At 47.3% G+C, this 24435-nt stretch overlaps 1 protein-coding gene across 2 annotated transcripts in view; it reads left to right on the top strand.

Annotated features, from left to right (window-relative positions):
- KMT2A (lysine methyltransferase 2A) overlaps positions 1 to 24435 on the top strand; it is a 42707-nt gene that overhangs the window by 14393 nt on the left and 3879 nt on the right. The window contains exons 4-35 of one of the 2 annotated variants that reach the window (XM_030505647.1): positions 160 to 337; positions 766 to 1000; positions 1897 to 1961; positions 2102 to 2473; positions 3091 to 3164; positions 3822 to 3950; positions 4792 to 4905; positions 6101 to 6247; positions 6423 to 6518; positions 7309 to 7429; positions 8024 to 8137; positions 8480 to 8664; positions 9197 to 9370; positions 10195 to 10305; positions 10553 to 10626; positions 11130 to 11320; positions 11711 to 11817; positions 11960 to 12097; positions 12900 to 13058; positions 13349 to 13466; positions 13550 to 13628; positions 13869 to 14029; positions 14592 to 14777; positions 15427 to 19741; positions 20446 to 20526; positions 21033 to 21097; positions 21477 to 21647; positions 22239 to 22313; positions 22581 to 22755; positions 23131 to 23238; positions 23669 to 23752; positions 24119 to 24248. In XM_030505647.1, coding sequence (XP_030361507.1) covers positions 160 to 337; positions 766 to 1000; positions 1897 to 1961; positions 2102 to 2473; positions 3091 to 3164; positions 3822 to 3950; positions 4792 to 4905; positions 6101 to 6247; positions 6423 to 6518; positions 7309 to 7429; positions 8024 to 8137; positions 8480 to 8664; positions 9197 to 9370; positions 10195 to 10305; positions 10553 to 10626; positions 11130 to 11320; positions 11711 to 11817; positions 11960 to 12097; positions 12900 to 13058; positions 13349 to 13466; positions 13550 to 13628; positions 13869 to 14029; positions 14592 to 14777; positions 15427 to 19741; positions 20446 to 20526; positions 21033 to 21097; positions 21477 to 21647; positions 22239 to 22313; positions 22581 to 22755; positions 23131 to 23238; positions 23669 to 23752; positions 24119 to 24248 — 8532 coding nt within the window. Of the gene's footprint in view, positions 1 to 159; positions 338 to 765; positions 1001 to 1896; positions 1962 to 2101; positions 2474 to 3090; positions 3165 to 3821; positions 3951 to 4791; positions 4906 to 6100; positions 6248 to 6422; positions 6519 to 7308; positions 7430 to 8023; positions 8138 to 8479; positions 8665 to 9196; positions 9371 to 10194; positions 10306 to 10552; positions 10627 to 11126; positions 11321 to 11710; positions 11818 to 11959; positions 12098 to 12899; positions 13059 to 13348; positions 13467 to 13549; positions 13629 to 13868; positions 14030 to 14591; positions 14778 to 15426; positions 19742 to 20445; positions 20527 to 21032; positions 21098 to 21476; positions 21648 to 22238; positions 22314 to 22580; positions 22756 to 23130; positions 23239 to 23668; positions 23753 to 24118; positions 24249 to 24435 lie in introns of both variants that reach the window. The other variant, XM_030505646.1, reaches the window with a different exon arrangement.

Genomic DNA, 24435 nt, shown 5'->3' with positions numbered 1-24435 from the left:
GATCACTGAGGCTTACGAGGCTGAGAGTCTTTATTTTTATCCTGATTCTCACAAAGTGCAAGATACAAATTAACTCTTTTTCAGGTTTTTAGAAGTTTGTGTTACATGCTTCCCAGCCTTTCTCAGGAATATTGTCTGTTCCCATGTTCTAAACTCTAGGGACAAGAGAGCGATTCATCAGAAACGTCGGTCCGAGGACCACGAATCAAACACGTTTGCAGGAGAGCAGCCGTTGCGCTGGGCCGCAAGCGAGCGGTCTTCCCAGATGACATGCCCACTCTGAGTGCCTTACCATGGGAAGAGCGGGAGAAGATACTGTCTTCCATGGGGAATGACGGTGAGTTAGGGTTTTTAGTCTTCACCTCTGGCTTCATGCAAAGTCAGCTTTGGCTGACTGCTTAAGCCAAGGACTGCTGTGAATGGTTAAGGAGGGAGGGAAAGTGTGTTAAAGAGCTCCGGGCTCTCAGTTACAGTACTGCTCAAACAGTAACTACCATTGGTAGTTGTTATACAACTATATACAGCTACAGCTACCATTGGTAGCTGTTATAAATGTGTTGTACACTAAACTTTTCTTCTGCTGAGGGGTGTGTGTGCATGTACATATGTACAGGTACATACATGTGTGTGCACTTGCACTCATACATGCCCCTTGTGTGGCTCTGCGAATGAACTTGCCCTTAAAGGAATAAATTCCATGAGCAAATTAGACACTTGGAACATTCTTTGATATTGATGAGTTCACACTAGAAACTTTCTTGACAGATAAGTCGTCGATAGCTGGCTCGGAAGAGGCTGAACCTCTTGCTCCACCGATCAAGCCGATTAAGCCGGTTACCAGGAACAAGGCACAACAAGAACCTCCAGTGAAGAAGGGCCGACGCTCGAGGCGCTGTGGGCAGTGTTCAGGCTGTCAGGTTCCAGAGGACTGCGGTGTCTGTACCAACTGTCTAGACAAACCCAAGTTTGGTGGGCGCAACATAAAGAAGCAGTGCTGCAAGTAAGTGTGTGTTTGAGAAACCGTTCAGCTCATCCCTGTGCTGCCTGGGATGAGCGCACCCGTGCTTTGGGACAGGGAACCCTGGAGCATGGGCTTGGAGTGAATTTGCCCTGGGCTGGATCACAGCAGGGGAATGTGAACAGTGTGATTTAAGAGTTGAGATCCCGCTTGTTTCCAAAGTTCACTTTTGGTCTATTCTCCCCAGTTTGGTGGAACTGGCATGGCACTGAAAGTGTTTGGTGTGTGACCAGTGGCTTTGGTTAGGCAGTGCATGTTTGTGTGGGGAAGGCAGCATAGACATACATATTTCTCTCTCGTTCTCCCACATTGCATCCATGTAGAGCTGCTGTTTTGGAGATGATGTTTATCTGGTGTGTATACACTTGGTATAACAAAGCTGTCTCTGGATGTCATTAAGCAATACTGCCCTTCCACGATTTTTCCTATCAGTTTTCACACATATCGCTTAGCCTGAACCTTTTGCATTTTCAAATTGCTGCATTAAATTGATTTTACCAGACGAGATAATCTTGTCTGAGAAGGCAGCAGCTGAAGTGGCACCGATAGAGATTGCTGTGGCATGAGAGCTGTTTCCGCAGCATAGCTGGGAGGGTTGCTGTGTGGTGCTCACCTGTGAGATGAGAACGCAGCAGCTTTGCCCAGGCTGCAGGTGAGGTTTCAAAACCATGTGTTGAGAGTGTGGGAAACCAAAGGGAAAATGCAGAAGAAAAGAAGTAGTTTCTTTACTCACCTCTGAAGGGCAGGGCAGTTGCTTGGGAGAAAGTAGTGGGTGTATTGATAATGGTTTTGTCAAGTTTTCACGTGGAGCTTTTACAGACTGCCCTCTCACTGCCTGCATTCTTTTTCTGATTTCATGGCATGCTCTTTCTTTTTAGAATGAGGAAATGTCAGAATCTACAGTGGATGCCTTCCAAAGCCTATCTCCAGAAGCAAGCTAAAGGTAGGCTGAAAGACTTGGCTCAAATGTAGCACCAGAGAGAAAGTTTCATCTCTTAACTTGCTTTCTTTTAAAGAAGTGGCAAATCATTTGAAGTCGTGCCATTTTGGCAGTGTTGCTTTATTGATGCTTCTTCTTCCTAGCTGCAAAAAAGAAAGAGAAAAAGTCGAAGACCAATGAAAAGAAAGAAAGCCATTCTGGAAAGAACCAGCTGGACTCTGGACAGAAACCAACTCCTCAGAGTATCGCATCGAGAGAAGACAATATGGTAAAGAAGAGCAGTGAGCCTGCCCGTAAGCCCGCTGAGGAAAAGCATGAGGATGGGAATTCCTCCATTCCAGTGCCAGAGCCCAAACAGGTCCCTGCGCCTGGAACCAGAAAGACTGGCAAGCAGACGGCCCAGCCAGCGCCGCTTCCTCCTCCTCAGCCACCCAGCTCAGGACCTTTGAAAAAAGAAGCACCTAAACTTGCCACTTCTGAGCCTAAGAAAAAGCAGACTCCCCAGCCAGAAATAGGTAAATGGGACTGTTTCTCCTCAATATTTGAGTCATGTTAAGTAACGATATTAATACCACTAAAGCTGTTGGCTTTTAAACCCAAGAAATGCTCAATGATCTGGTGAAATTACAGCAGGTTCTTTTGGAAATTTGGCTTAGATCTGGCTTCCTTTTTATTGCGCTACGGTGTGTGCTGGGGCAGGGAGAAAGCTGCCCAGCTCCACTGGGGCTTGCAGTCACGTGCCGGGGCACTCTCCAAGCATATGTCACTGACACTAGGTCTGGTGACTGTTCGCAGTCTGGATGTGAAACAAGAGGAACGTGAGCTTTTGCTACAAGCCCATAGTCTGCTATGGCACATAGCACAGAGCTGCTCGAGCAGTGACCAGCAAGGCAGCTCCAGGACCTCTGTGCCTTGGCACTCCGAATGCTTCTGGCTTTTAGCGGAGCAAACTCCCGGTCGTGCCTCGAGGAGGCTGCTCAAGCTGTAGTTGGTGAGGTGCAGTCACAGAAGGGGGTGGAAAAATTCTGCTCTAAAATTCCTCACACGTTACCCAGCTGATTTTCTTCCCTTTTCTTCTCTACAGGTGGCTGTTAGTTACTTGAAATACTCATAATTTTTCCCCCCTTCCTAGGCACAGAACAAAGCAAACAGAAAAAAATTGCTCCCCGTCCAACTTTCCCTGTGAAACAGAAACCAAAAGAAAAGGTGAATACTGTTTTTTGTACCCAGTCAGTACATTTCAGGGACGTGGAACTTCAATCTGTCTAGAAAGTAGAACGGTATTACTTAACCCGTGTGCAGATTAATTATTTTTGTACTTAGAGATGTTAGGTTTCTCCTCGTGGCTGGATGCAGATACCAAAGTAGCCGGCGTATGCCTAAGATTCAGTTCAGATGTTCTCTTGTTCTCTAAGACTTGCATGTTATGGGGTGGAGGCTAGCTTCTCCATGAAACATGGAGCTGCCTTCGTCTGAACAATTCCATTATGGAAACAATTCCATTATGGAAAAAAACCCCACAAACAAACAAGCCCTAAAAGAATTGTCTTGCTTAAATCTGAGAGAAGTGCATAGGGACTCATTGAGCCCAGATTGCCCCACTGCAGCAAAATAAAAGCCAACACTCTGCTGAGAGAGCAGCATGATATTAGAGGAGAAGCAGCAAATTGAATTAGAGATGTAATTGCATGTGGAATGCTCCCAAGCGTGGTTTGCAGAATGGTGACTTGCACCTTCCACACGCTCTTAACTCCGTGGTGGTTTGGGGGTTTTGTCTGTGAATCATCTTCGGCGTTTCATGTGATTTTGGTGAAGTTCTAACATTCAGGATTGGGATTAACTCCAGCTCCTTTACTTGACTAGGAAAAGCCCCCTCCTATAAGCAAGCCAGAGAGCAGCACGCTGAATTTGCTCAGCACTCTGACTAACGGAAGCAGTTCCAAGCAAAAGCCACCTACAGATGGAGTCCACAGAATCCGAGTGGATTTCAAGGTAGAGGACAAAATGTTTTAAGTCTTTGAATGTTACCTGCCTCTAATCACTGGAGCTAGAGTCCCTCAAGAGTGCTGGCAGTGACTTCTAAGTGTGTGTGTCTGGTTTCGTTCAGAAAGAACTGCAAATAGGAGCCTTCAGGACAAGTCACTCGGTTGATTCTTAGAAGCTGGTTATGCCTTTTGTTTTCCTTATAATTAGAGTACTGGACGAAGAGAGACTTAAAGCTTTAAAACCTTAACTGTCAATGTGTGAGGATGGGCAAGAATGTGAGGTTTATGAAGAATGATTCCATTAAGATGGAACTATAAAACCTTGCCACAACTTGAGCCAACAAGATTTGGGGGAAATGTTAGTAACTTGTAATTCACAACATTTGGGGTATATCTGGGGGTTCAAATGAGAAATCATGTACTTTTTTGAACAACAGTGTTGAAATAATAAACATACATATTTTCCTAATCAGAATTTTTCAGTCCATCTATAAGTGTTGATACTGGAGCTTATAGTGGGATCTCGTAAGTGTTTTATACAAATATGGAGCTTTAATAAAGTACAATTCTTCTGAAATTCCACTTTCAGTACTAATTGTGCAATTGTGAACAGCCTTGTCTCGTTCCTTAGGCTTGCTTTCCATAGGGGGAGGCTAGGGCTTTGCTGAGCTCTCTCGGCAAGACCAGAGCCGAGGTGGGACTCTAAAGTAGACCAAGGTAGAAGCTGAAACGGTTTCAGTTGGAGGCCGCTTAACCGCAGGCCCTGAGCGTGTAAAGCAGTGTGAGCACTTTGTACTGATACTGTATTGCCTTATTCTGCATGGTGATGTGTCCTTTTGTGCTTTCAGGAGGACTGTGAAGTGGAGAATGTTTGGGAGATGGGTGGGTTAGGCATCGTCACCTCGGTACCTATTACTCCCAGGGTGGTCTGTTTTCTCTGTGCCAGCAGTGGACATGTGGAGGTAAAGCATTGCGTTCTGCTGTCAATTGCTTAGTTACAGCACTGTGTTGTTACGGACATAAATACATCCATACACAGAAAGTATCGTGACCCTAATCCCCAAGAAATTAAAATAATACCTGTAAATCTGTCCTTGCTAAAATTTGTCCCGAGATGCTAAAATGCAAGGTATGAAAATCAGTTTCTGCACTGCTCACTCTGGAGGAGAACTGTATTACACATAGAGTAGCAGCGCATCAGAGAGCATCCGCATCTCCTCTTAATTTGGAATCCCACATCTGATGTAAAGCAGGGGCTTTGCTTGCTTTTCACTTGAGATAAGAAGGGCTGCCCGGTAATGTTAGAGGGCTTCAGGTGGTGTTGGCTTTCCCAGGTACATCTGTATCTGCTGAGAGCCACAAACTGTTACTGAAATGTGACTGGAAAGATTCTGGTGCTGCACAAAGAGCTGCAGTAAGATGTGCTAAATGCGTTTCCAGGTACAGATAGGTGCTTCTCAACATCTTCAAGCCAGCTACTGTCAGAAGGTGATGGTAGCACTCTAGAAAAGGCTTGGTTATGAGTCCACAATACCTGGGGTGGAAGAGGGTTGAGTTCTATATGTGGACATCAGTGCACATGCTTGAGGACCATGAAGGTCCAGTGGGGCACGGAGCCATCTCCTTCTCAGTCAGGCTGCTCGAGGGGACAGACTATTCTGATGTCCATTGTGAGCCTGCCGCTTTCCTGCCCCAAGGATGATTCTTTCTGTGGCGTAACCAGCCTTGTAGGGCGATATGTAGAAGTTAGAAGAGCTTTCAAATGGGCCACCAAAGCTGAATGGAGGGAGAAATGTCTCTTTTTGCTCTGCATGCCCCTTCCTTCTGCACTAAGTGTTTCTTCTGGTGCGGTTGGCTTGTGGTACAGCAAGGGAGGGAAATCCTGAAGAGCCCTGTAGGCCTTTGCCAATGCTCAGAACACTTTGATAAAGGATTCCAGACTCCCATTTGCTGCTAAGAGCCAAGTCTCTGGGTAGACAAGCATGTATTTGGGAGATCTGAAGTACGCACACAGTTTCCCTCCTAAAATATGCCAGTAGAAGTCCTTGTTGCGTCAGCTGTAAAGCAGAATTCAAAGTAGTTTGGAGCACGAGGGGGCTTGTTTGGGAATTCTGAGCGGCTTCTGATTTGCTAAAACCTGCCTCTCCCCCCTTGCAGTTTGTATATTGTCAGGTCTGTTGTGAGCCCTTCCACAAGTTCTGCTTAGAGGAGAGCGAGCGGCCCCTGGAGGACCAGCTGGAGAACTGGTGCTGCCGTCGCTGCAAGTTCTGCCACGTGTGTGGGAGACAGCACCAGGCCACCAAGGTACCCCCAAACCCCGGTGGGGACCCCGCACCACGCTGGGCTGGACGTGCGCAAGTTGCTTCATGGCAGCTTCTTCCTCTTGCCCCGAATGGGGGATCAAATGAAACCAAATGCAGGCCGGGGGTTGCACCCCTCTGAGGGGTTTCCACTCCAATGCTTTTTCTCCTTCTTGTAGCAGTTGCTGGAGTGTAACAAGTGCCGAAACAGCTATCACCCGGAGTGCCTGGGCCCAAACTACCCAACAAAGCCTACCAAGAAAAAGAAAGTTTGGGTGAGGGTTTGTTTAATTTCCTTTTGAGTGATTCACGTGTTGGCTGATCATGATGCTGTGTGGGCCAGAGCTCTGCACATGACTTGTTCTGATGCAGTCGCTTCACTTTTGAAGGCAGGTGCCTGCTGCATCAGAAGGTACATTTGGAAATACGTGATGAGGTGTCTTGTAGATAAGATCCTGAATGAGCACGACTTTTAAAGAGGTGACACCTGTTTTAGTTGTGGTAATTCTTCTGATTGTAGTCCCAGGACATGGAAGAAGCTCTTTAGAATGGGAGCATTTGCCTTGTTAACAGATTCCCCAGCAGCTACTGGTAGGGAGAGGTAGTTAATGCACTGGTTTGTGACTTTTGAGCTTTTGTTCTGAACAGGTGCCTGTAGTGCACTTGTATTTGGTGCTAACAGGTTTTAGGTGTTTTGTAGTACAATATTTTCAGAGCTGGAAGACTGTTAAAAGAAGACATCTTAGGTCAGAAGAAATGCCACAATTATGTGTGCTGTTTACAGGAAGGGAAAGGGGGTATTTTTGTCAGTGCAAATAGGAGGACAGAAAAATTCTGCTGCGATTTATTTTCATTTTTTCTTGTGGCATTATCACCATCTTATCGTAAAGGGAGGGAGCTCCTTCTCTTTTTAGTGGGAGATTCCGTATTTGAAACTCCTTCTTCTGCTGTATAAGCTCCCTGCACTCATTAAATAATAAAAACAGTGAATTGTATCCTTAGGACCAAAGCACAGAAATCACTGGATAACAGAAATAACTCTTGCCAAACACATTCCTTTTCCAGATATGTACCAAATGCGTTCGCTGCAAGAGCTGTGGATCAACAACGCCAGGCAAAGGGTGGGATGCACAGTGGTCTCACGACTTTTCCCTGTGTCACGATTGTGCCAAACTCTTTGCTAAAGGTATGTACAGTTGGGGTTCTTTACAGCAGGAGCCTCACTGGGTGTTTGGGTTTGAGTTAGGCAGCGTCAGTGCACGGTGAGCGGAAGGGCTGTGAGGCAGCTGAGCTGCTCACCGTGCAAAAAGGAGCTGAACCTGGCCTAAGTACTCCTGACTTAATAGGAGTAATTAACAGAATTCCTGCTGTAAAGCGGTCGTTCCTTGTGTTAGTTGCTGTACGTGACGCCTTTGTATGTAGGAGGGTCTGGGCTCTCTGCGGAGGAACCTCAGGAGAGAAAATCCTCATAATTCCACCTAATTTCTTGCCTCTATGTTACTTCTGTGCTTTTGCTTTACTCTGTAAAGGTAACAGCATGTAGCATTTTGTTAGGCTCTCCACCCCCAAAAAATGGGTACCCCGTAATGGTATTCCAGAGCAGTCAGCATTCTTCCAAGAGGGTTATTTTTGTGGCTATTGTTTGCAGTGTTGTAAAAGCGGATGTAGCTGTCTTGACAGCTGAGAGCTGCTGCTTTGGCACGCTAATAAATAACCACCTAGCCTTTAACACACGTGTGTGGCAGCTGAACTCCTAATAAACATCAGCTCTTGTTGGCAGGAAATTTTTGTCCTCTCTGTGACAAATGCTACGATGATGATGACTACGAGAGCAAGATGATGCAGTGCGGGAAATGCGACCGCTGGGTCCACTCCAAATGTGAAAACCTCTCTGGTAAGGCAAATCCTCATCTCTTTGGCACTAAGAACGTGGGGCAGCAAGTAGACCAAAGTGATCGAGGTTGGGACCTTTCTGCTAGACTTATATCAACACCCTCACTTGTTGTGACCTACCTCAAAACCATCTGTAGAATGGCTACAGGTAAACCAGGACTAATATTAGCGGCGTCCTGAAGGTGCGGGACTTGCTTCAAACACAGTGTTGCTCAGTTAGTGCACAAGATGCTTTTGTTACATGGAAAGGGTTTCAGTTAGTAAGTGCAGAGTAGGGTTTTTCCCTGTAGCCGTCCTTCAGTGAAGTAGTTCAGGTTGTTATTCTACTTTTCCTTGTCTCCAGATGAAATGTATGAGATACTCTCAAACTTGCCGGAGAGCGTAGCGTACACCTGCATTAACTGCACAGAGCAGCATCCTGCAGAGTGGCGGCTGGCACTGGAGAAGGAGCTGCAGGTTTCCCTACGGCAGGTTTTAACAGCCCTCTTGAATTCCAGAACTACCAGCCACTTGCTGCGCTATCGGCAGGTAAGTGGAGCCTTGCAGCCCTTCACATCTTCTTGGCCTGAAGCATTATCTGGCATCACTGTACATCACACTGCCTTTCGTGTACTCGGAACGACACAGACTGCGAGTTTTGTTTTCTTTCTTTTCTTCATTCCTATGGAGACAAAGGGGTGGGTACCCACAGTACAATTTGTGAGGCTGAGAGGGAAAAATAGGGTAGAGTTCTTCAAGGAGTGGGAGGATTTAGCTCTGTGATGGTGCTTTGTTGACAGATAAACAGGATCTTAGTCTTGAAATACATATTCAGAAGTAAGACTTCTGAAAGATGAGTCTGATCCTGACAGCTGGTCACTCTGCCCTGCTGTGTGCCTTGCAGGTCAGCAGCAGAAAGATTAAGACATTTTCATTTTTGTCCCTGTATTCAGAACTTGAGTCTCCTTTCTTTCATGTTAGCAAGAATCTCTGGGCCCATAAGTGTGCCTGGGAGTATGTCACGAGTAGCGGCCACACTTCAATAGCCAGTGTCCTTCTGTCTGTTTGCTGATGTTAACAGGCAGCAAAACCACCTGATTTAAACCCCGAGACAGAAGAGAGTATCCCGTCCAGAAGCTCTCCTGAAGGTCCCGACCCTCCTGTCCTAACAGAAGTCAGTAAACAGGAGGAGCAGCAACCTCTGGATCTGGAAGGAGTGAAAAGAAAAATGGATCAAGGAGGTTACATTTCCGTGGTATGTCAAAGCTTTTGTATTCTCCTCAAATGACAGAGCCTATGAATGGCTTTATGACCTGTGGCGTTTAGAACCAAGTGTGCTTAAGCCTTTTCTTTATGAACAAGGAAACGGGTTAACATGCTGTTAAAAATTACTCTGGCTGGTGCTCGTGTTAATGTTGGTCCAAAGACATGGAATTTACCCTGCTGCATGGGTCACTCTAACCAGCAGCAACACTTGGTAAAATCTCTTTAGGTCTTAGTCAGGCTTTGATGTCGATGGAAGCAGGATGGGGCATCCTTCACGTGCAAGTTCTAGCTGAAGGCCTAGCCAGGTAACACTAAGGGCAGTCAGTTGTCTGGAAACTGATACTTCATCTGTGCAGGTGTGATCTCTTTAGGGATCATTTACACACAACGCTAGCATTGACTGAACCAATTCTCTTTGTAGGGAGCAGCTTTTTCCTCTTTTTTTTTTCCCTATGGAGCCCATAATCCTGAGGAGGAATGTATATTGCAAAGCACTGGGCAGACGTGCTGTAGCCAGGTTTTGGCCAAGTCCTTTTGAGGCAGCCAGCTTAGCTGGTTTAAAACCACTCAGCAGTCAAGTCCTGGTAGAAGGAAGAAGTGAACAGTGGTGGGTGTAGCAGTTCTGCAGCCAGCATGCAAATGCAGAGGGCTGCTTGTTTCTTTGCAGCCAAATCCTTTCTCTTCTTTTAAGTCAATGCTCTGGTTCAGTCTTCCAGTCATCTGGATGCTCACTTGATGCCTTAAAAAACGAGTGGGTGGTGTAGCTGTGCAAGAGACATCCTGTTGATGTGAAATGTTGGGGCCTTCTTACAGTTGGATTTCAGCGACGATATCGTGAAGATCATTCAAGCGGCCATTAACTCAGATGGAGGGCAGCCAGAAGTGAAGAAAGCCAATAGCATGGTCAAGTCCTTCTTCATCCGGGTGAGCTGGACTACAGTTGTTTTGAAATCTGCCTGGTATCATACCACTGCTTGTTGCTGTTGGAATCCAAAGGGTCCGTCACGCTTGCTATGGCTTGGGTATTTCCAGGAATAAAATAATACATCGTCAGAGCTGTTGACGTTAATGAAATCTTACTAGTTGTGCGTTTACAGTAGATCTTGGCTGAATGTCTTTGAATTTTTGGTATGTTGTATAGCGTTTCTAACAGAGTGTTGTTTTCCTTCAGCAAATGGAGCGTGTTTTTCCATGGTTCAGTGTAAAAAAGTCCAGATTTTGGGAGCCAAATAAAGTAACAAGCAAGTAAGTAATTGTTCTGCCTCTGACTGTGGCACCCTGCGGTTTGCCAGCTGTCTAAGCAAAAAGTATCACGAGAGGGTTGGGTTTTCTGTTTCTCTTTTTTCTTTTCCCTTTTTTTTTCTTGTTTTGTTTTGGTTTTAAGATGTTAAACCGTAATCCCATCCCCAGGTTTTGTATACGCTTCCTTGTTCTAAAGCAGAGTAACCAAAAACATTATTCAGAGCTAGGTATGTTGTCTGTTGGCTTGTCAGTCCTGTCTTTCCTTCCCCCTCCTCCTCCTCACTCCCACTTAGTGTGGCCCTCCTGCATCTGTTACCCTCAAAAGAAACAGCCAGCCACATCACAAACCTTCAAATGAGAGTGTTGTGGCCTTTGAGAGCATGCGGGGACTGTGAGTAGTTTGAGGGGTTGTTACTGTGTGCTGTATGTCAGTGGTGCTGGTAGACAGGGCCCAAGGTCCTCTGGTGTAGTCGGGTCTGACAGCTGCTCCTGTTGCTTTTCAGCAGTGGTATGTTGCCCAATGCAGTGCTGCCGCCTTCACTTGACCACAATTACGCTCAGTGGCAGGAGCGTGAAGAGAACAACCGCACTGAGCAGCCCCCTCTGATGAAGAAGATCATCCCCGCTCCAAAACCCAGAGGGCCTGGAGAGCCAGATTCACCCACTCCTCTGCATCCTCCCACACCACCTATCTCTAGTAAGAAAACAGATTGCAGCACTGTTGGTCCCAAACCTAGAGGGCTTCGTTCCAAACCTCCTAGTAGTAAAGCGAGGGTGGTACTAGTTCTGTATGTGACTGAAGGATTTTGGAGACCTCTGTGACCTGAAGTTGCTCAGAGGCTGTTACGCATGCCATGTGTCTGAGCTGAGCTTGGGCCCAGACATACATTTGCACTTGCCTCCTTTCTCCCAGAGAAGGGCTGTGTAGAGCCTGGTGTGTGCCTTGCCTTGCTTTACAAGCTGGCTGTTTGACAACTCGAGGCTACTGTTTGACTCCTCTGCCCTGTTCTCTTACTGACAGTCTTTCCAGATGAATTTTTGCCTCCCTGGCTTTCAAGAATAAAGTGTTCTCTCTTTTAACTGTAAGGCTCTGACAGAAGCCGAGAGGATAGTCCTGAGCTTAACCCACCTCCAGATGTAGAAGACAACAGGCAGTGTGCATTGTGCCTGAAATATGGCGACGACAGCGCTAACGTGAGTACCCGGCCCATGCCCATGTGATGGGAGCTCATTTAAGCGCTACCATAGATTTGGTACTGTGGGTAGGCCAGGTGCTGCTTGTGCCTTGCTGTGTCTCTTGGAACATTCAAAAAGAACGTTTCCTTCCATTCTTCAGGATGCTGGACGTCTTCTCTACATTGGCCAAAACGAATGGACACATGTGAACTGTGCTTTATGGTCAGCAGAAGTATTTGAAGATGATGATGGTTCTCTGAAGAACGTGCACATGGCTGTGATCCGGGGAAAGCAGCTGGTGGGTATAAGGGAAGAATGCTTGGTTAAGCTTCACACTCACGCACACAGAACCAAGACACAAACCCAGCTAAAAGATTGCATGTGTATATTGGGAGACCAAAAGGAACTTGTAACGGCCTGTCTCTCTAGTGCAAGTACTGTCCAAATCAAGGTGCTGATCAAGGAGCATTTTCACCTTTGAGTATAGGTGAAGGATGTTGACATCGAGCTTGCATGTAGCTGCTCTGTTAAGTACTGCAAAAAGAATGACGGTGGCGCCTGTTTTCTGAACTGCCACGCAGTCTTGGAAAACAAACTAATCTTCCTGTTGTGAATTGGTTGATAGTTACTTTCCGAGAGAGCAAAATGAGACTGGAAGCACAACTAGAAATTAGTTTGTCCAAATTTTGTTTTAGTATTGCATCAGTTGGTCCTAAATATTTGTTAAAACAGCAGGAGTGGAATATGACTGCTCTTAGCCAGTGGTAGGCTGCCCATGTGGGGAATACTCTGTGCAGGAGAAATAGTTGACACGTGAATCAGTGAAGCTTGCAAATATGGCACCTGGATATGGAGTACAAGCAAGATCTGGGGCCTGGAGGAAGCAGTCTGCAAATGCAAAAGTTGTGTGTGAGGGATCTTCCTCTCGCCTCCTCCTCCATGTCTCACTCATGCATGTGAGTCACAGATACAGCAGTGAAGTGGGAGGTCAGGCATTACGCTAAACTCCTGTCTGTGCCAAAAACCCAACTGACAGTGGTAATGGTAGCCTGGGTGTAGGGGAGATTAATCGTTAACTGGTTTTTATTTTGCTTTGGTAGAGATGTGAGTTCTGTCAGAAGTCGGGCGCCACAGTAGGCTGCTGCCTCACTTCCTGTACTAGTAACTACCATTTCATGTGCTCACGAGCCAAGAACTGCGTCTTTCTGGACGATAAGAAAGTTTACTGCCAGAGGCATCGTGACTTGATCAAAGGAGAGGTGAGATTCTTCTTTCACCCCCTGCCTCATCTGAAGGTGGGGTACGCCTGTAACTATCAGCACTTTTTAGAAGTTAATGTTGAACGAGTTCCTTCCTAATGATGGCCTGACCACAGTGCTGCTAAAAAGAAGTCAGTGATAGAGCTGGCATGGGGAGGTTTGGCAGGTGGCACTGTGTGGCAGCTGAAAAACCGAAAGGACAAACTGAGGCTTGAGTAAGACAGACTGTGTAGCGTACGTGTGGTGGTTCCTTTAAAAATAACAAGTAGTTTTGTGGATCCTTCTTCCAGGTGGTTCCTGAGAATGGGTTTGAAGTTCTTAGGAGAGTCTTTGTGGACTTTGAAGGGATCAGTTTGAGAAGAAAATTTCTCAGCGGCTTGGAACCGGAGAACATCCACATGATGATTGGTAAGATCCAGTCTCTGCACACGTGATCCACCTTTGGTGCTGGAATCTGGTTGACAGACTCTTCTGTTCCTCTTTTCGCTCAGGTTCAATGACGATAGACTGTTTAGGAATTCTGAATGACCTCTCAGACTGTGAGGATAAATTGTTTCCCATCGGCTATCAGTGAGTATGAGCTGTTTCATGGATAGATGTCTCTTAGTATGTTAGATGCCAAACCAGCGCTGAAGTAACATAGGTGAAAATGGACTGTAGCTTTCCTCTGCTGTTTGGGAATCTCGCAGCTAAGCTGGGTGTGCAGCACATTGTGCCAGGAAGCCTTTGAGAAACTGAAAATGTGACATAGGAATGCTGATGTTTGCTCAACTGTTGAGTAAATTGGTTTATGTTGGAATTATCTTCCAGGTGCTCCAGGGTGTACTGGAGCACAACAGATGCCAGGAAGCGCTGTGTGTATACCTGCAAGATCATGGAGTGCCGACCACCGGTCGTAGAACCTGACATCAACAGCACTGTAGAGCATGATGATAACAGAACCATTGCCCATAGCCCGGTTCCCCTTACAGGTAATCTTTTAAGACTTCCCAAAAGTACCTTCTCTGCAGGTTTCCACCATAACCAGAAAGCCAGGTTGTGGCTGGGACCTGGGTAGTGTGCTGGTAACTTTGAAAAGTCAGACAAAAACTACTGTAGCAGTGGTTTCTAGTCTACAGAGCTGAGATTTTTCTGGTGATCTAAAACTTCAAATTGTACTTCAAGTGCTTTCTCTGCAGCCATAGGTGAGTTAAAAAAACCTAGATAAGCCTTGACCCTGTCCTTTTCAGTTCCCAGAAGCTGAAGCTGTGGAAGATTTTTAAATCATTTACAATAGTTATTGCCAACTTCAACTTTATTGAAAGGTCCTGGAGTTTCATGTGTGCGCTGAGGGTTGCTGTGCGAGTATTTGAAAATGTTCTTAGGGGAGACGTTATCTGGTGGCAAGGAAGCAGTAATCTTTGACTTGGTGTTTATTTAACAAACACTCTGATTCTCCAGGTGAAACCTGATATCAATATATACTTTATCAGATCATAGCTTTTAGTGTTCAGTGATGGCTTATACCATTGTTTCTCTTTTATACAACAACAGAAACTCTACCTAAAGAGAGCCAAAATACACCTGAAATTGTAAACCCACCGTCACCAGATCGTCCCTTGCATTCTCAGACCTCTAGTTCCTGTTACTATCCACTGGTCTCAAAGGGTCCCAGGATCAGAACACCAACTTACCCATCCGCACAGAGGTCTCCCGGCTCGAGGCCATTACCCTCTGCAGGTACTTCAAGTGTTGTTGAATTTGGTGTTTGGTTTTTGGGGAGGTTTTCTTCATTTGTTTGGAGATAATTCTGGTTTGGTTCATGTCTTTTTTTGCTCCGTTGAGAATGTGGCGTTTAGTTTTCTGTTTCTAGAAAAAATAGTGCTGTGGCAGTAGGGTTGAGGGAAAGAAAGTTCTGAAAATAGAGAGTAGAGATGGCATGTTGAGAAATGTACGACTGAACCAAAAACTGCCTGGGATGAAGAAAGCCATGTTTGGGCAGTACAGTAGCAGCACTGCAGAAGAGCTGTAGTACAGGTTAGGGACTTGCTCATCTTGGTTGGTATTTTTCCAGAGAGAGTTTGAAATCTGCTATTGTAACTCAGCTGCTGTTTCTGTATCAATGAGTCATATTTTGTTTCAAAGCAATGTTGAACATTCAGATCAAATTTTGAGGTACAGAATGCTGAGATGCAAACCTGTCAACTCTGCTTGCTGAACACTGACTGGTGGTAGCAGATCTTTAATAGCCAGCTCAGGTATAATCATTATGTGAATGCTATTGCACTGAAAAATTTTCATTTCTGGTGTCTTGACTGAAAGGATTGGGTGTGCATTGATCATGGAGCCTTCCGATCATTTGACAGTCTTTCTTGCCGTATTTTCTCAGGAAGTCCTACACCAGTGACCCATGAAATAGTTACAGTAGGAGATCCTTTGCTGTCCTCTGGACTGAAGAGTATTGGTTCTCGGAGACACAGCACCTCCTCTTTGGCACAGCAGCAATCAAAACTCCGGATGATTTCCCCTACGCGAGCTGGGAACACTTACTCCAGGCACGGTGTATCTGCAGCTTCCAGCATGGGGTCCTCCTCAGAACACGAGCCGAGCGTCAAGAGCACTGACCGCTTTGTGGGATCAGTGAATGCGGGCACTCCAAGCGCTCCAGTTCAAAGTTGCTTCAGCGGTTCAGGCTCCCAGAAGACAGTGGCTACAAGCGGAAGTAAAACTTACCAGCTGGATGCCTCTCAGTCTACAGAAGGACATTCAGCCAGTTCAGATTTGCTAGCCAAAGGTGCGTCTTCTAAGGGAGAGAAGATGAAAACACCGACCTTGAAGGACCCAGATTATTCAGTTCATAGTTTTGCTTCTGGAGGAAACTCCAAAATGTCCACTCAACCGACCAGTTCATCGGGCACAGAGATGAATGTTAAAGTAGGAACCTTTCAAGAATGTTCAGGATCATTTTCTTCCAAAGAGGCAATATCCTTTCCACTTTTGCATCAGAGGGGCCCAAGGAAAGACAGGGATCAGCACATGGAACCTGTACAGCTGGAGAAAATGACCATGGTTGATGAGATGGATGCCAAGACCTTGAAATCTGCTGGAGTAAATAGCAGGTCTCCTGCAGCGAGCGAGCAGGTGGTTTCTGCCCCTAAAGACAGGCGTCAGAAGGGGAAAAAGTTAGTGAAAGACAGTTTTAAAGAGAAGCATTCCCTGAAACCTCTTACAGATTCGAGTCAAGTGGTGGGCAGCGATGAAGGAAACCTGAAACCGGAATTCGCTAATCAGGGTTTGGCAATGGAACAGCTTAGCCAGAGGTTGTGTAACAGTATTCCTGCTGAAAAACCTGGCGAGAAGTCCCCACCTCCACAAGGGCCATCCAAAGGTTCTCCAGCGCAGGTGGAAGTGGCCCCCAAGGAATCGCCAACACCTAGAAAGCGCACTGTTAAAGTCACTCTGACTCCACTCAAGATGGAAGGTGAAAACCAGTCTAAAAATGCACAGCCAGAAAGTGATGCTGAGGCTCAGCCTGCAGGGGCAGAACTGGCTGCGATGGCAGAGCCCTCCTCAACCTCGGAAAGCCAGGAAGATAACCCTGTAGCTCAGGGAAGTCCGAACGAAGCGCCGGTGCAGGAATCACAGAATAACACGTATGAAAACCTGCCCGTTCAAGATAACAACTTGATGCTCCAGGATGGAGCTAAAGCTCAAGAAGAGGGCTCCTACAAGCGGAGGTATCCACGGAGAAGTGCTAGGGCCAGATCCAATATGTTCTTTGGACTGACTCCTCTGTACGGCGTGAGGTCTTACGGAGAGGAGGACATTCCCTTCTACAGTAACTCAACTGGGAAGAAGCGGGGGAAGCGGTCTGCAGAGGGACAAGTGGACGGCGCGGATGACTTGAGCACATCAGATGAAGATGACTTGTACTACTACAATTTCACTAGAACGGTGGTTTCCTCGAGCGCAGAGGAGAGGCTCGCATCCCACAGCTTGTTCAGGGAGGAGGAGCAGTGCGATCTCCCGAAAATCTCCCAGCTGGATGGTGTGGATGATGGAACTGAAAGTGATACAAGCATCACGGCAACCACAAGAAAAGTCAGTCAAGTAACTAAAAGGAGCAGTAAGGAAAATGGAACAGAGAACTTAAAGCTAGATAGAGGTGAAGATGCTGGCGAGAAAGTGCAAGTCACCAAGAGCTCCTCCGTCCACAAAAGCGACCCAAAGATCGATAACTGCCATCCGGTGAGCAGGGTTAAAGCGCAAGGTCAGGACTCTCTGGAAGCTCAGCTGAGCTCGCTGGAAACGGGCCGCAGGGCTCATGCCAGCACGCCTTCTGACAAGAACTTACTGGACACTTTCAACACAGAACTCCTGAAATCCGACTCTGACAATAACAATAGCGATGACTGTGGGAACATCCTCCCTTCCGACATCATGGACTTTGTACTAAAGAACACGCCGTCTATGCAGGCGCTGGGAGAAAGTCCAGAGTCCTCATCGTCTGAACTTCTAACACTCGGAGAAGGTTTGGGTCTCGACAGCAACCGTGGCAAGGATATGGGTTTGTTTGAGGTGTTCTCTCAGCAGCTGCCAACCGCCGAGCCAGTGGACAGCAGCGTCTCGTCCTCCATATCAGCAGAGGAGCAGTTCGAGTTGCCACTGGAGCTTCCTTCCGACCTCTCTGTTCTGACCACTCGCAGCCCTACAGTGCCCAGCCAGAATCACAACAGGCTCGCTGTCATCTCGGAGTCTTCGCTCTCCTCCTCAGGGGAGAGGTCGATGCTCGCCTTGCCCTCCACAGAGTCTGGGGAGAAGAGAGTGACGGTCACAGAAAAATCTGCCTCAGGGGAAGGCGATGCGGCTCTCCTGAGCCCGGGAGTAGACCCCAGCCCTGAAGGACACATAACTCCCGACCATTTCATCCAGGGTCACATAGACGCAGAGCACATAGCCAGCCCGCCCTGCGGCCCCGTTGAGCAAGGGCACAGCAACAACCAGGATTTAACAAGGAACAGCGGGACTCCAGGTATCCAGGTGCCAGTATCGCCCACCGTTCCCCTCCAGAGCCAGAAGTACGTGCCAAACTCCACAGACAGTCCCGGCCCCTCGCAGATCTCCAACGCTGCGGTGCAGACAACGCCACCCCACCTCAAGCCAGCCGCAGAGAAGCTGCTGGTAGTCAACCAAAACATGCAGCCGCTTTATGTCCTCCAAACTCTTCCCAACGGCGTTACTCAGAAGATCCAGCTAACGCCTTCCGTTAGCTCTGCGCAGAGCGTGATGGAGACCAACGCTTCGGTGCTGGGGCCCATGGGCAGCGGCCTCACGCTGACCACGGGATTAAATCCGAGCTTGCCCTCATCTCAGTCATTGTTCCCTCCCACGAGCAAGGGACTGCTGCCTATGTCCCATCATCAGCATATCCATCCCTTCTCCACTGCTGCTCAGACTGGCTTCCCACCAAACATTGGCAGTCCTTCGCCAGGTCTTCTCATCGGGGTGCAGCCGCCCCCTGATCCTCAGCTCTTGGTGTCTGAAGCTAGTCAGAGGACAGACCTGGGTACCGCCGCCGCTACGCCAGCCGCTGCCCTGGGCAAGAAGCGGCCCATATCTCGCCTGCAGTCACGGAAGAACAAGAAGCTGGCTCCCTCGGGAACCCCTTCTGCTATAGCTCCTCCTGATATGGTCTCCAACATGACCTTAATTAATTTTGCTCCTTCCCAAATTTCCAACCACCCGTTGGATTTGGGAACTATTGCAAACTCAACGTCCCACAGAACCGTCCCAAATATTATCAAACGGTCCAAGTCTGGGGTCATGTATTTTGAGCAAACGTCGCTGCTTCCACAAGGTGGGACCACCACTGCCGTGGGCACGTCTTCCAGCGTTATCGGGCCAGAGGCCAGTCACCTCCCAGCGGGGCCTGTGTCAGGCCTGGCCTCGAGTTCCTCGGTGCTGAATGTTGTGTCCATGCAGGCCACGGCAGCACCAAGCACCGGTGGGTCGGTTCCCAGTCACGTTTTGGGACAAAGTTCAGTGACGTTAACTAGTCCTGGATTATTAGGGGACATTGGGTCGATAAGCAACCTCCTGATCAAAGCTAGTCAGCAAAGCCTTGGTCTTGGTCAGGAGCAGCAGCACATGACTTTACCGCCAAGTTCTGGGATGTTCTCACAACTGGGAGCATCCCAAACTCCATCTACAGCAGCAATGACAGCTGCCTCGAGCATATGCGTTCTGCCTTCAGCACAGACGATGGGCATGACAGTTGCTCCCTCCTCTACTGACCCAGAAGGCTCTTACCAGCTTCAGCACATGACGCAGCTCTTGGCCAGCAAAACCGGGGTGGCTTCCTCCCAGCTGGACCTCGGCACAGCTTCAGCCACAACGCAGTTGTCCAGCTTTCCGCAGCTGGTCGATGTTCCCAGTAACACTGGACTGGAGCAAAGCAAGGCTTCCTCATCGGTCATGCACGCCAGCTCTGCATCTCCTGGAGGCTCCCCCTCCTCTGGCCAGCAGTCAGCCAGCAGCTCTGTGCTGGCTCCCACGAAAACGAAGCTGAAAATCAAACGCATTCAGCCGTCATTAGATAAAGGGAATGGAAAGAAGCACAAAACATCTCACTTGTGGACCGGTTCCTCTGAAGCACACATTCCTGAGAGGGGGGCTGTCGCTGTACCCCAGGTCTCAGCTGCAGGGTAAGAGGAATGTTTGGTTTTGCTCATCCCTGAGGTTTTGTAACAATACGAGAAAGAATCTCACACTAGTTTCTACAGCAAATTTTCCCTTTGGCAATTTTTAAGGTAAAACCCGCAGCTGCCATCAGAAAGTAGATATGTAAAGGAGTATCCTCTCCGGAACGGGAAGGATGCAAAACTTAAGGCTTTGAGGATCAGGGTTGTGAGGACTTTATTCACTGTTGACAGTTCTACCAAATTAAGCAGTGGTTTAGAGATATTAGAGGAGAAAATAGCCCTCCAAAGGGTGGTGGGTTCTCCAAAACGATTGCTGGTACTAAGAGAGAGTAACATCCCTCTGCTGGCAACTGAGAAACTTTGCACATAACTTGTGCAATTCCTTGGTTGTCTTCCTGTCTTGTAATAAGTCCGGTTTGTAAAACATCGATCCGGACTTCTTTAGATGGCTTACCCTTTTGAAACAGCCGGAGCTCTTTCTCTTGCTCCTCCCCCCTGTTGAAGTGCAAGTCTGGATTCTGCTGTGGTGCTGGAAGTGCGATCTCGTTCCTCGTATCTCAGGAGCGGTTGTTTCTACTCCTGCAGTTCTGTGAACTGCTGAATTGCTCGTGGCAGCTCCCAGTGGATCTGTTGCTGCTTTCCAGTCTCGCTTACAGAACATGTGGCTTGGCAGGTATTTTCAGTGTTCCTAAATCTTTTTGTTCCAGGACTCCTCCTCTGAAGGCAGATACGCAGGATCCAGCAAGCGTAGATCAGCCATTGCAGAAGCCGTGTGGCCAGTCTGTAGGGTAAGCATTGTCAACAGACATTTCCATCAGCTTCTGCTTGTTTGGGCTTGAGAAAATTCATACAGAGAACATGGGAAGTCTTCCTTTGCTAGTTAAAATACCTCAGGAGCTTTCAGTTTGGAGCGAGCGGGCACATTTAGGTGCAGTGTGGAGCTGGTATTTCAGTTCAGTTAAGTTGTGTGTATCTCTGGAAAGCTACAGCTGGCTGCAGAGATGACTCCTCACCCTGTGCTGGCTGATCCTCTGCTACTGAGTAGGGCTAACACAGAGAACAGGTCACAGACTGTACTGGGTTAGATTGCTACCCACTGAGAAATAGATGCCTCAGAAAGGAATGCCACTGAGTAGAACCTGCTGGTTTGTTTCCAGTTGAACTGATGTCAGAGCACAAAGGTTATTGTGTCTGTCTAGTTCTTAAGATTTTATAGGCAGCTGTTCAGGGCTGGTGAGGAAATGAGGCAGGTTGTTAAATATTTTTCTCTGTGTTCCTCTCCTTCCCTCCCAAGGCAAACAGCAGACCTGGCAGAATCTCAGTCAACACAAAGTGCAACAAGCGAGCAAGAGAATGCAGGTATGTCACTTCTTCAAAAGCACCAAGTCTTGGGATTGTCCATGTTTGGGAGATGAGTACCTGGAAGTTTAGGGCTTGTGTGTCTCGCTCTGTTGGGAAAAACCTCAGAGCTGATAACTGTGGTATTCTGCTGAGAGGGGAGGAAAGGTTTGTTGGCTATTAATAGATATGGAACAAATAGTTGTATGCCTATTTTTAGTTTGTGGGAATTTCAGCGCTTGAGATTTCACACTTGCTACAGCACTGTCTAGATTTTTTTCTTGGACAGGTTTACTGGTCAAAAGGCAAGTTAGTCAGGAATTTTCAGTCATGGAACAACCGATGGAAAAATGTCATTCGACCCAGTTTCCGTCTTCATGCTGGCTCCTGTCTTTTCCAGGCTCAAAAGCTCTCGAGGAAGAAGAGAGCACTTTCAGCTCTCCACTTATGTTTTGGCTTCAGCAAGAGCAAAAGAGGAAAGAGTGTCTTGGTGAGAAGAAACACAAGAAAGGTTTGGTTTTTGAGATCTCTAGTGATGATGGTTTTCAGATCTGCGCAGAAAGCATTGAAGGTGAGAACCATGGGGTTTTGGTTGCACTGGTTTTAGCTTTCCTTGCTAGAAGTAAAGTTAGGACTTCTGAGGATCAAAGTCTTGATTTACAGCCCCAGAACAACCCTAGTTCCTAACAATGGCTTGATTCTGTTGATTATTTTTTCTTTCAGTAGAATATATTCAGTGAATATATCTCGTCGTTTAGTCAGTTGACCAATGTTGTTGAGCCGTGTTTTGTCACTACATAGTCGGTGTGGATCAGACAGACGAGTATCTAGATTTCCTCCAGACCAGTTGCTGAAGGCACTTACTTTATGCCAGAGGGAATTATGGAGAGGATGGAAGCAACTGGACCCAAGGACCTTAATTTATGGCCCATGAAAGCATGCAAACTTCATAGTCCTAATTAGTTTATACAAATATGAGCATTTGTTGGAAAGCAGCGTACCACGTGCGTACATAGAAGTCCACTAGTGGTATGTTGTTTCACTGGGAAGCTGGTAAGATGTGGCAAAATAAGAGGCACAGCAAGGCATGGGGTTTGGCACTCCTGGTGCCCCCCACTCGGACACAATCTCACTGTCTTGTGCTCTGCTTGTGTGTCTGCAGATGCCTGGAAGTCACTGACCGACAAAGTGCAAGAAGCCCGATCCAATGCCCGCCTGAAGCAGCTCTCCTTTGCAGGTAATAGCCAGTGCCCAACCTGCTTCCGCATGTGTGAGAGTGAGCACATCTGCGTGTTCAGAAGGGCTCAGAGCCTTAGAGGCTCAGTGCAGCCACTGACTGCTTTATGGAGGATAATTTCTTCCCGGTGAAAGGATTGAAAGCTGTTCTGTGGAACACAGTAGCTAACAGAGTGCTCCTGTTTTGCGTGAGAGGCTGCTGTCTCCTCATGCTCCAGGTTGGTGCTGTCAGTGAGTTTGTATTGGTTGTGCTCTGTTTCTGCTCTAGGTGTGAACGGTTTGAGGATGCTGGGCATCATCCACGATACTGTCGTGTTCCTGATTGAGCAACTGTACGGAGCAAAGCACTGCCACAACTACAAGTTCAGATTTCATAAGCCAGAGGAGGCCAATGAACCTCCCCTGAACCCCCATGGCTCGGCCAGGGCTGAAGTCCACTTGAGGCAAGTGTGAGCTTTGTCATCCTTCAGGTTAATGGCCCATTTGCTCCACTAACTACCTCCACAAAGGGGCATAAGCAGCAAATCTCTACAGCACTTAAGCTCTCCATTAAAAAGAACATTAGTGACTTTCACATGTAAATCAGTTATATTGCCTCTTGCACATTTCTCTGTGCCACTTTGGTGACGTTGTTTTGTTTAACAAAGCTTTCCTGGCTGGTGCTTTCATTCAGGGTTCTCAGAAACTGTTGTGTGTTGCCCTGATGCTTAGAAGGGCAACACAGACTGGAGCAAGGTGTAAAAGGGTCAAACTGTTGTGGCAGCCATGTTTATCTTCTGACAGTAAAACAAACTTCCTTTGGTCTCTTTAAATTGCAGGAAATCTGCATTTGATATGTTTAATTTCTTGGCTTCTAAACACCGACAGCCACCAGAATACAACCCAAATGACGAGGAAGAGGAAGAAGTACAGCTGAAATCAGCCCGGTATGCAGCAGGGTTTAAAGGTTCAAAGGGGAAAGTAAGGCTGCGATGGCAGCAGGAGCTGATGGGCCTTAGTTATGCGCGGTGTTCTTTGAGGTGGTGGTTAGAGCTTGAAAGCTGCCAAGCTAGCAAATCTAGAGGAGACTCTCACAATAGCAAGAGAACTGTCAGCTGAAGGTGATCGCCAGACCAGTCTTCCTCTGAATGTTTCTTTTCCTTGCTAATGTGAAACCATCTGCGGAGAATTTGGGCAGGAAAGGGAGGAAATGATCTTTCACATATATATGAAAACACCACAATAACGTTGATTGTGTTCTCGCTGGGCTGCAGTGTCACAGCGTCTAGATGATAATATGTTGGAAAGCCTCCCAGATAACACGTGGCACAGGCTCTCAAACGGAGGTTGTCACTCAGCAGGGTTTCTTTGTTCTAGGAGGGCGACTAGTATGGATCTGCCAATGCCCATGCGCTTCCGACACTTGAAGAAGACCTCCAAGGAGGCAGTTGGTGTCTACAGGTATGGTTCTGCTCTGGTGCCGCTGCCTCTGGCACAGAGGAAGTTGAAATCTGGAGACCTTCTAGGAATCCAGACTGCAAGATTGAGGGGAAAAAGCAAACTTGGGGTTGTCCCTCCTCCTTCTCCCTGCACAAGTTATGTGTTTGAAAGGCCATCCTCAGCACAAACCTTACTCCTCACTTGCTCACCTTGGAGTGGCTGAGACACATGCTCAGAGGCAGGCAGGAGGGACCTGGCGTTAGTGTTACATTATGGATGATGGCTGGTACCACGATGATCCTTGTGGTGACTAACCCCAATTCTGCAGTGTTTGCAGAGCTTCGCTTATACTCTTTGAAACAGTCACTGTTCTTGTCACTTTTTCAGGTCTCCCATCCATGGCCGGGGTCTGTTCTGCAAAAGGAACATCGATGCAGGTGAGATGGTGATCGAATATTCAGGCAATGTCATTCGCTCCATCCTCACTGACAAACGAGAGAAATACTACGACAGTAAGGTGAGTTGTGGGCTTTTGCAGAAGTTCTTAAAGACTTTGGGAGAGCTAGAAAGTGGCTGTGAAGGTAGGACAGGCTTATTGTGAAAACCGCATTCGGAGCACCGTGAATCGGGGTGTTCCTTCCAGAGCTCTACAGGCACTCCCTATTTCCTCATGTGGGCTGGGAAGGGTCTCAGTCCAGTCTTGC

This window comes from Strigops habroptila, chromosome 17, assembly GCF_004027225.2.
Source record: "Strigops habroptila isolate Jane chromosome 17, bStrHab1.2.pri, whole genome shotgun sequence".
Taxonomy (NCBI): Eukaryota; Metazoa; Chordata; class Aves; order Psittaciformes; family Psittacidae; genus Strigops; species Strigops habroptila.
The sequence above is the reverse complement of the archived record's forward strand: the minus strand, read 5'-3'. Positions and strand labels throughout refer to the sequence as shown.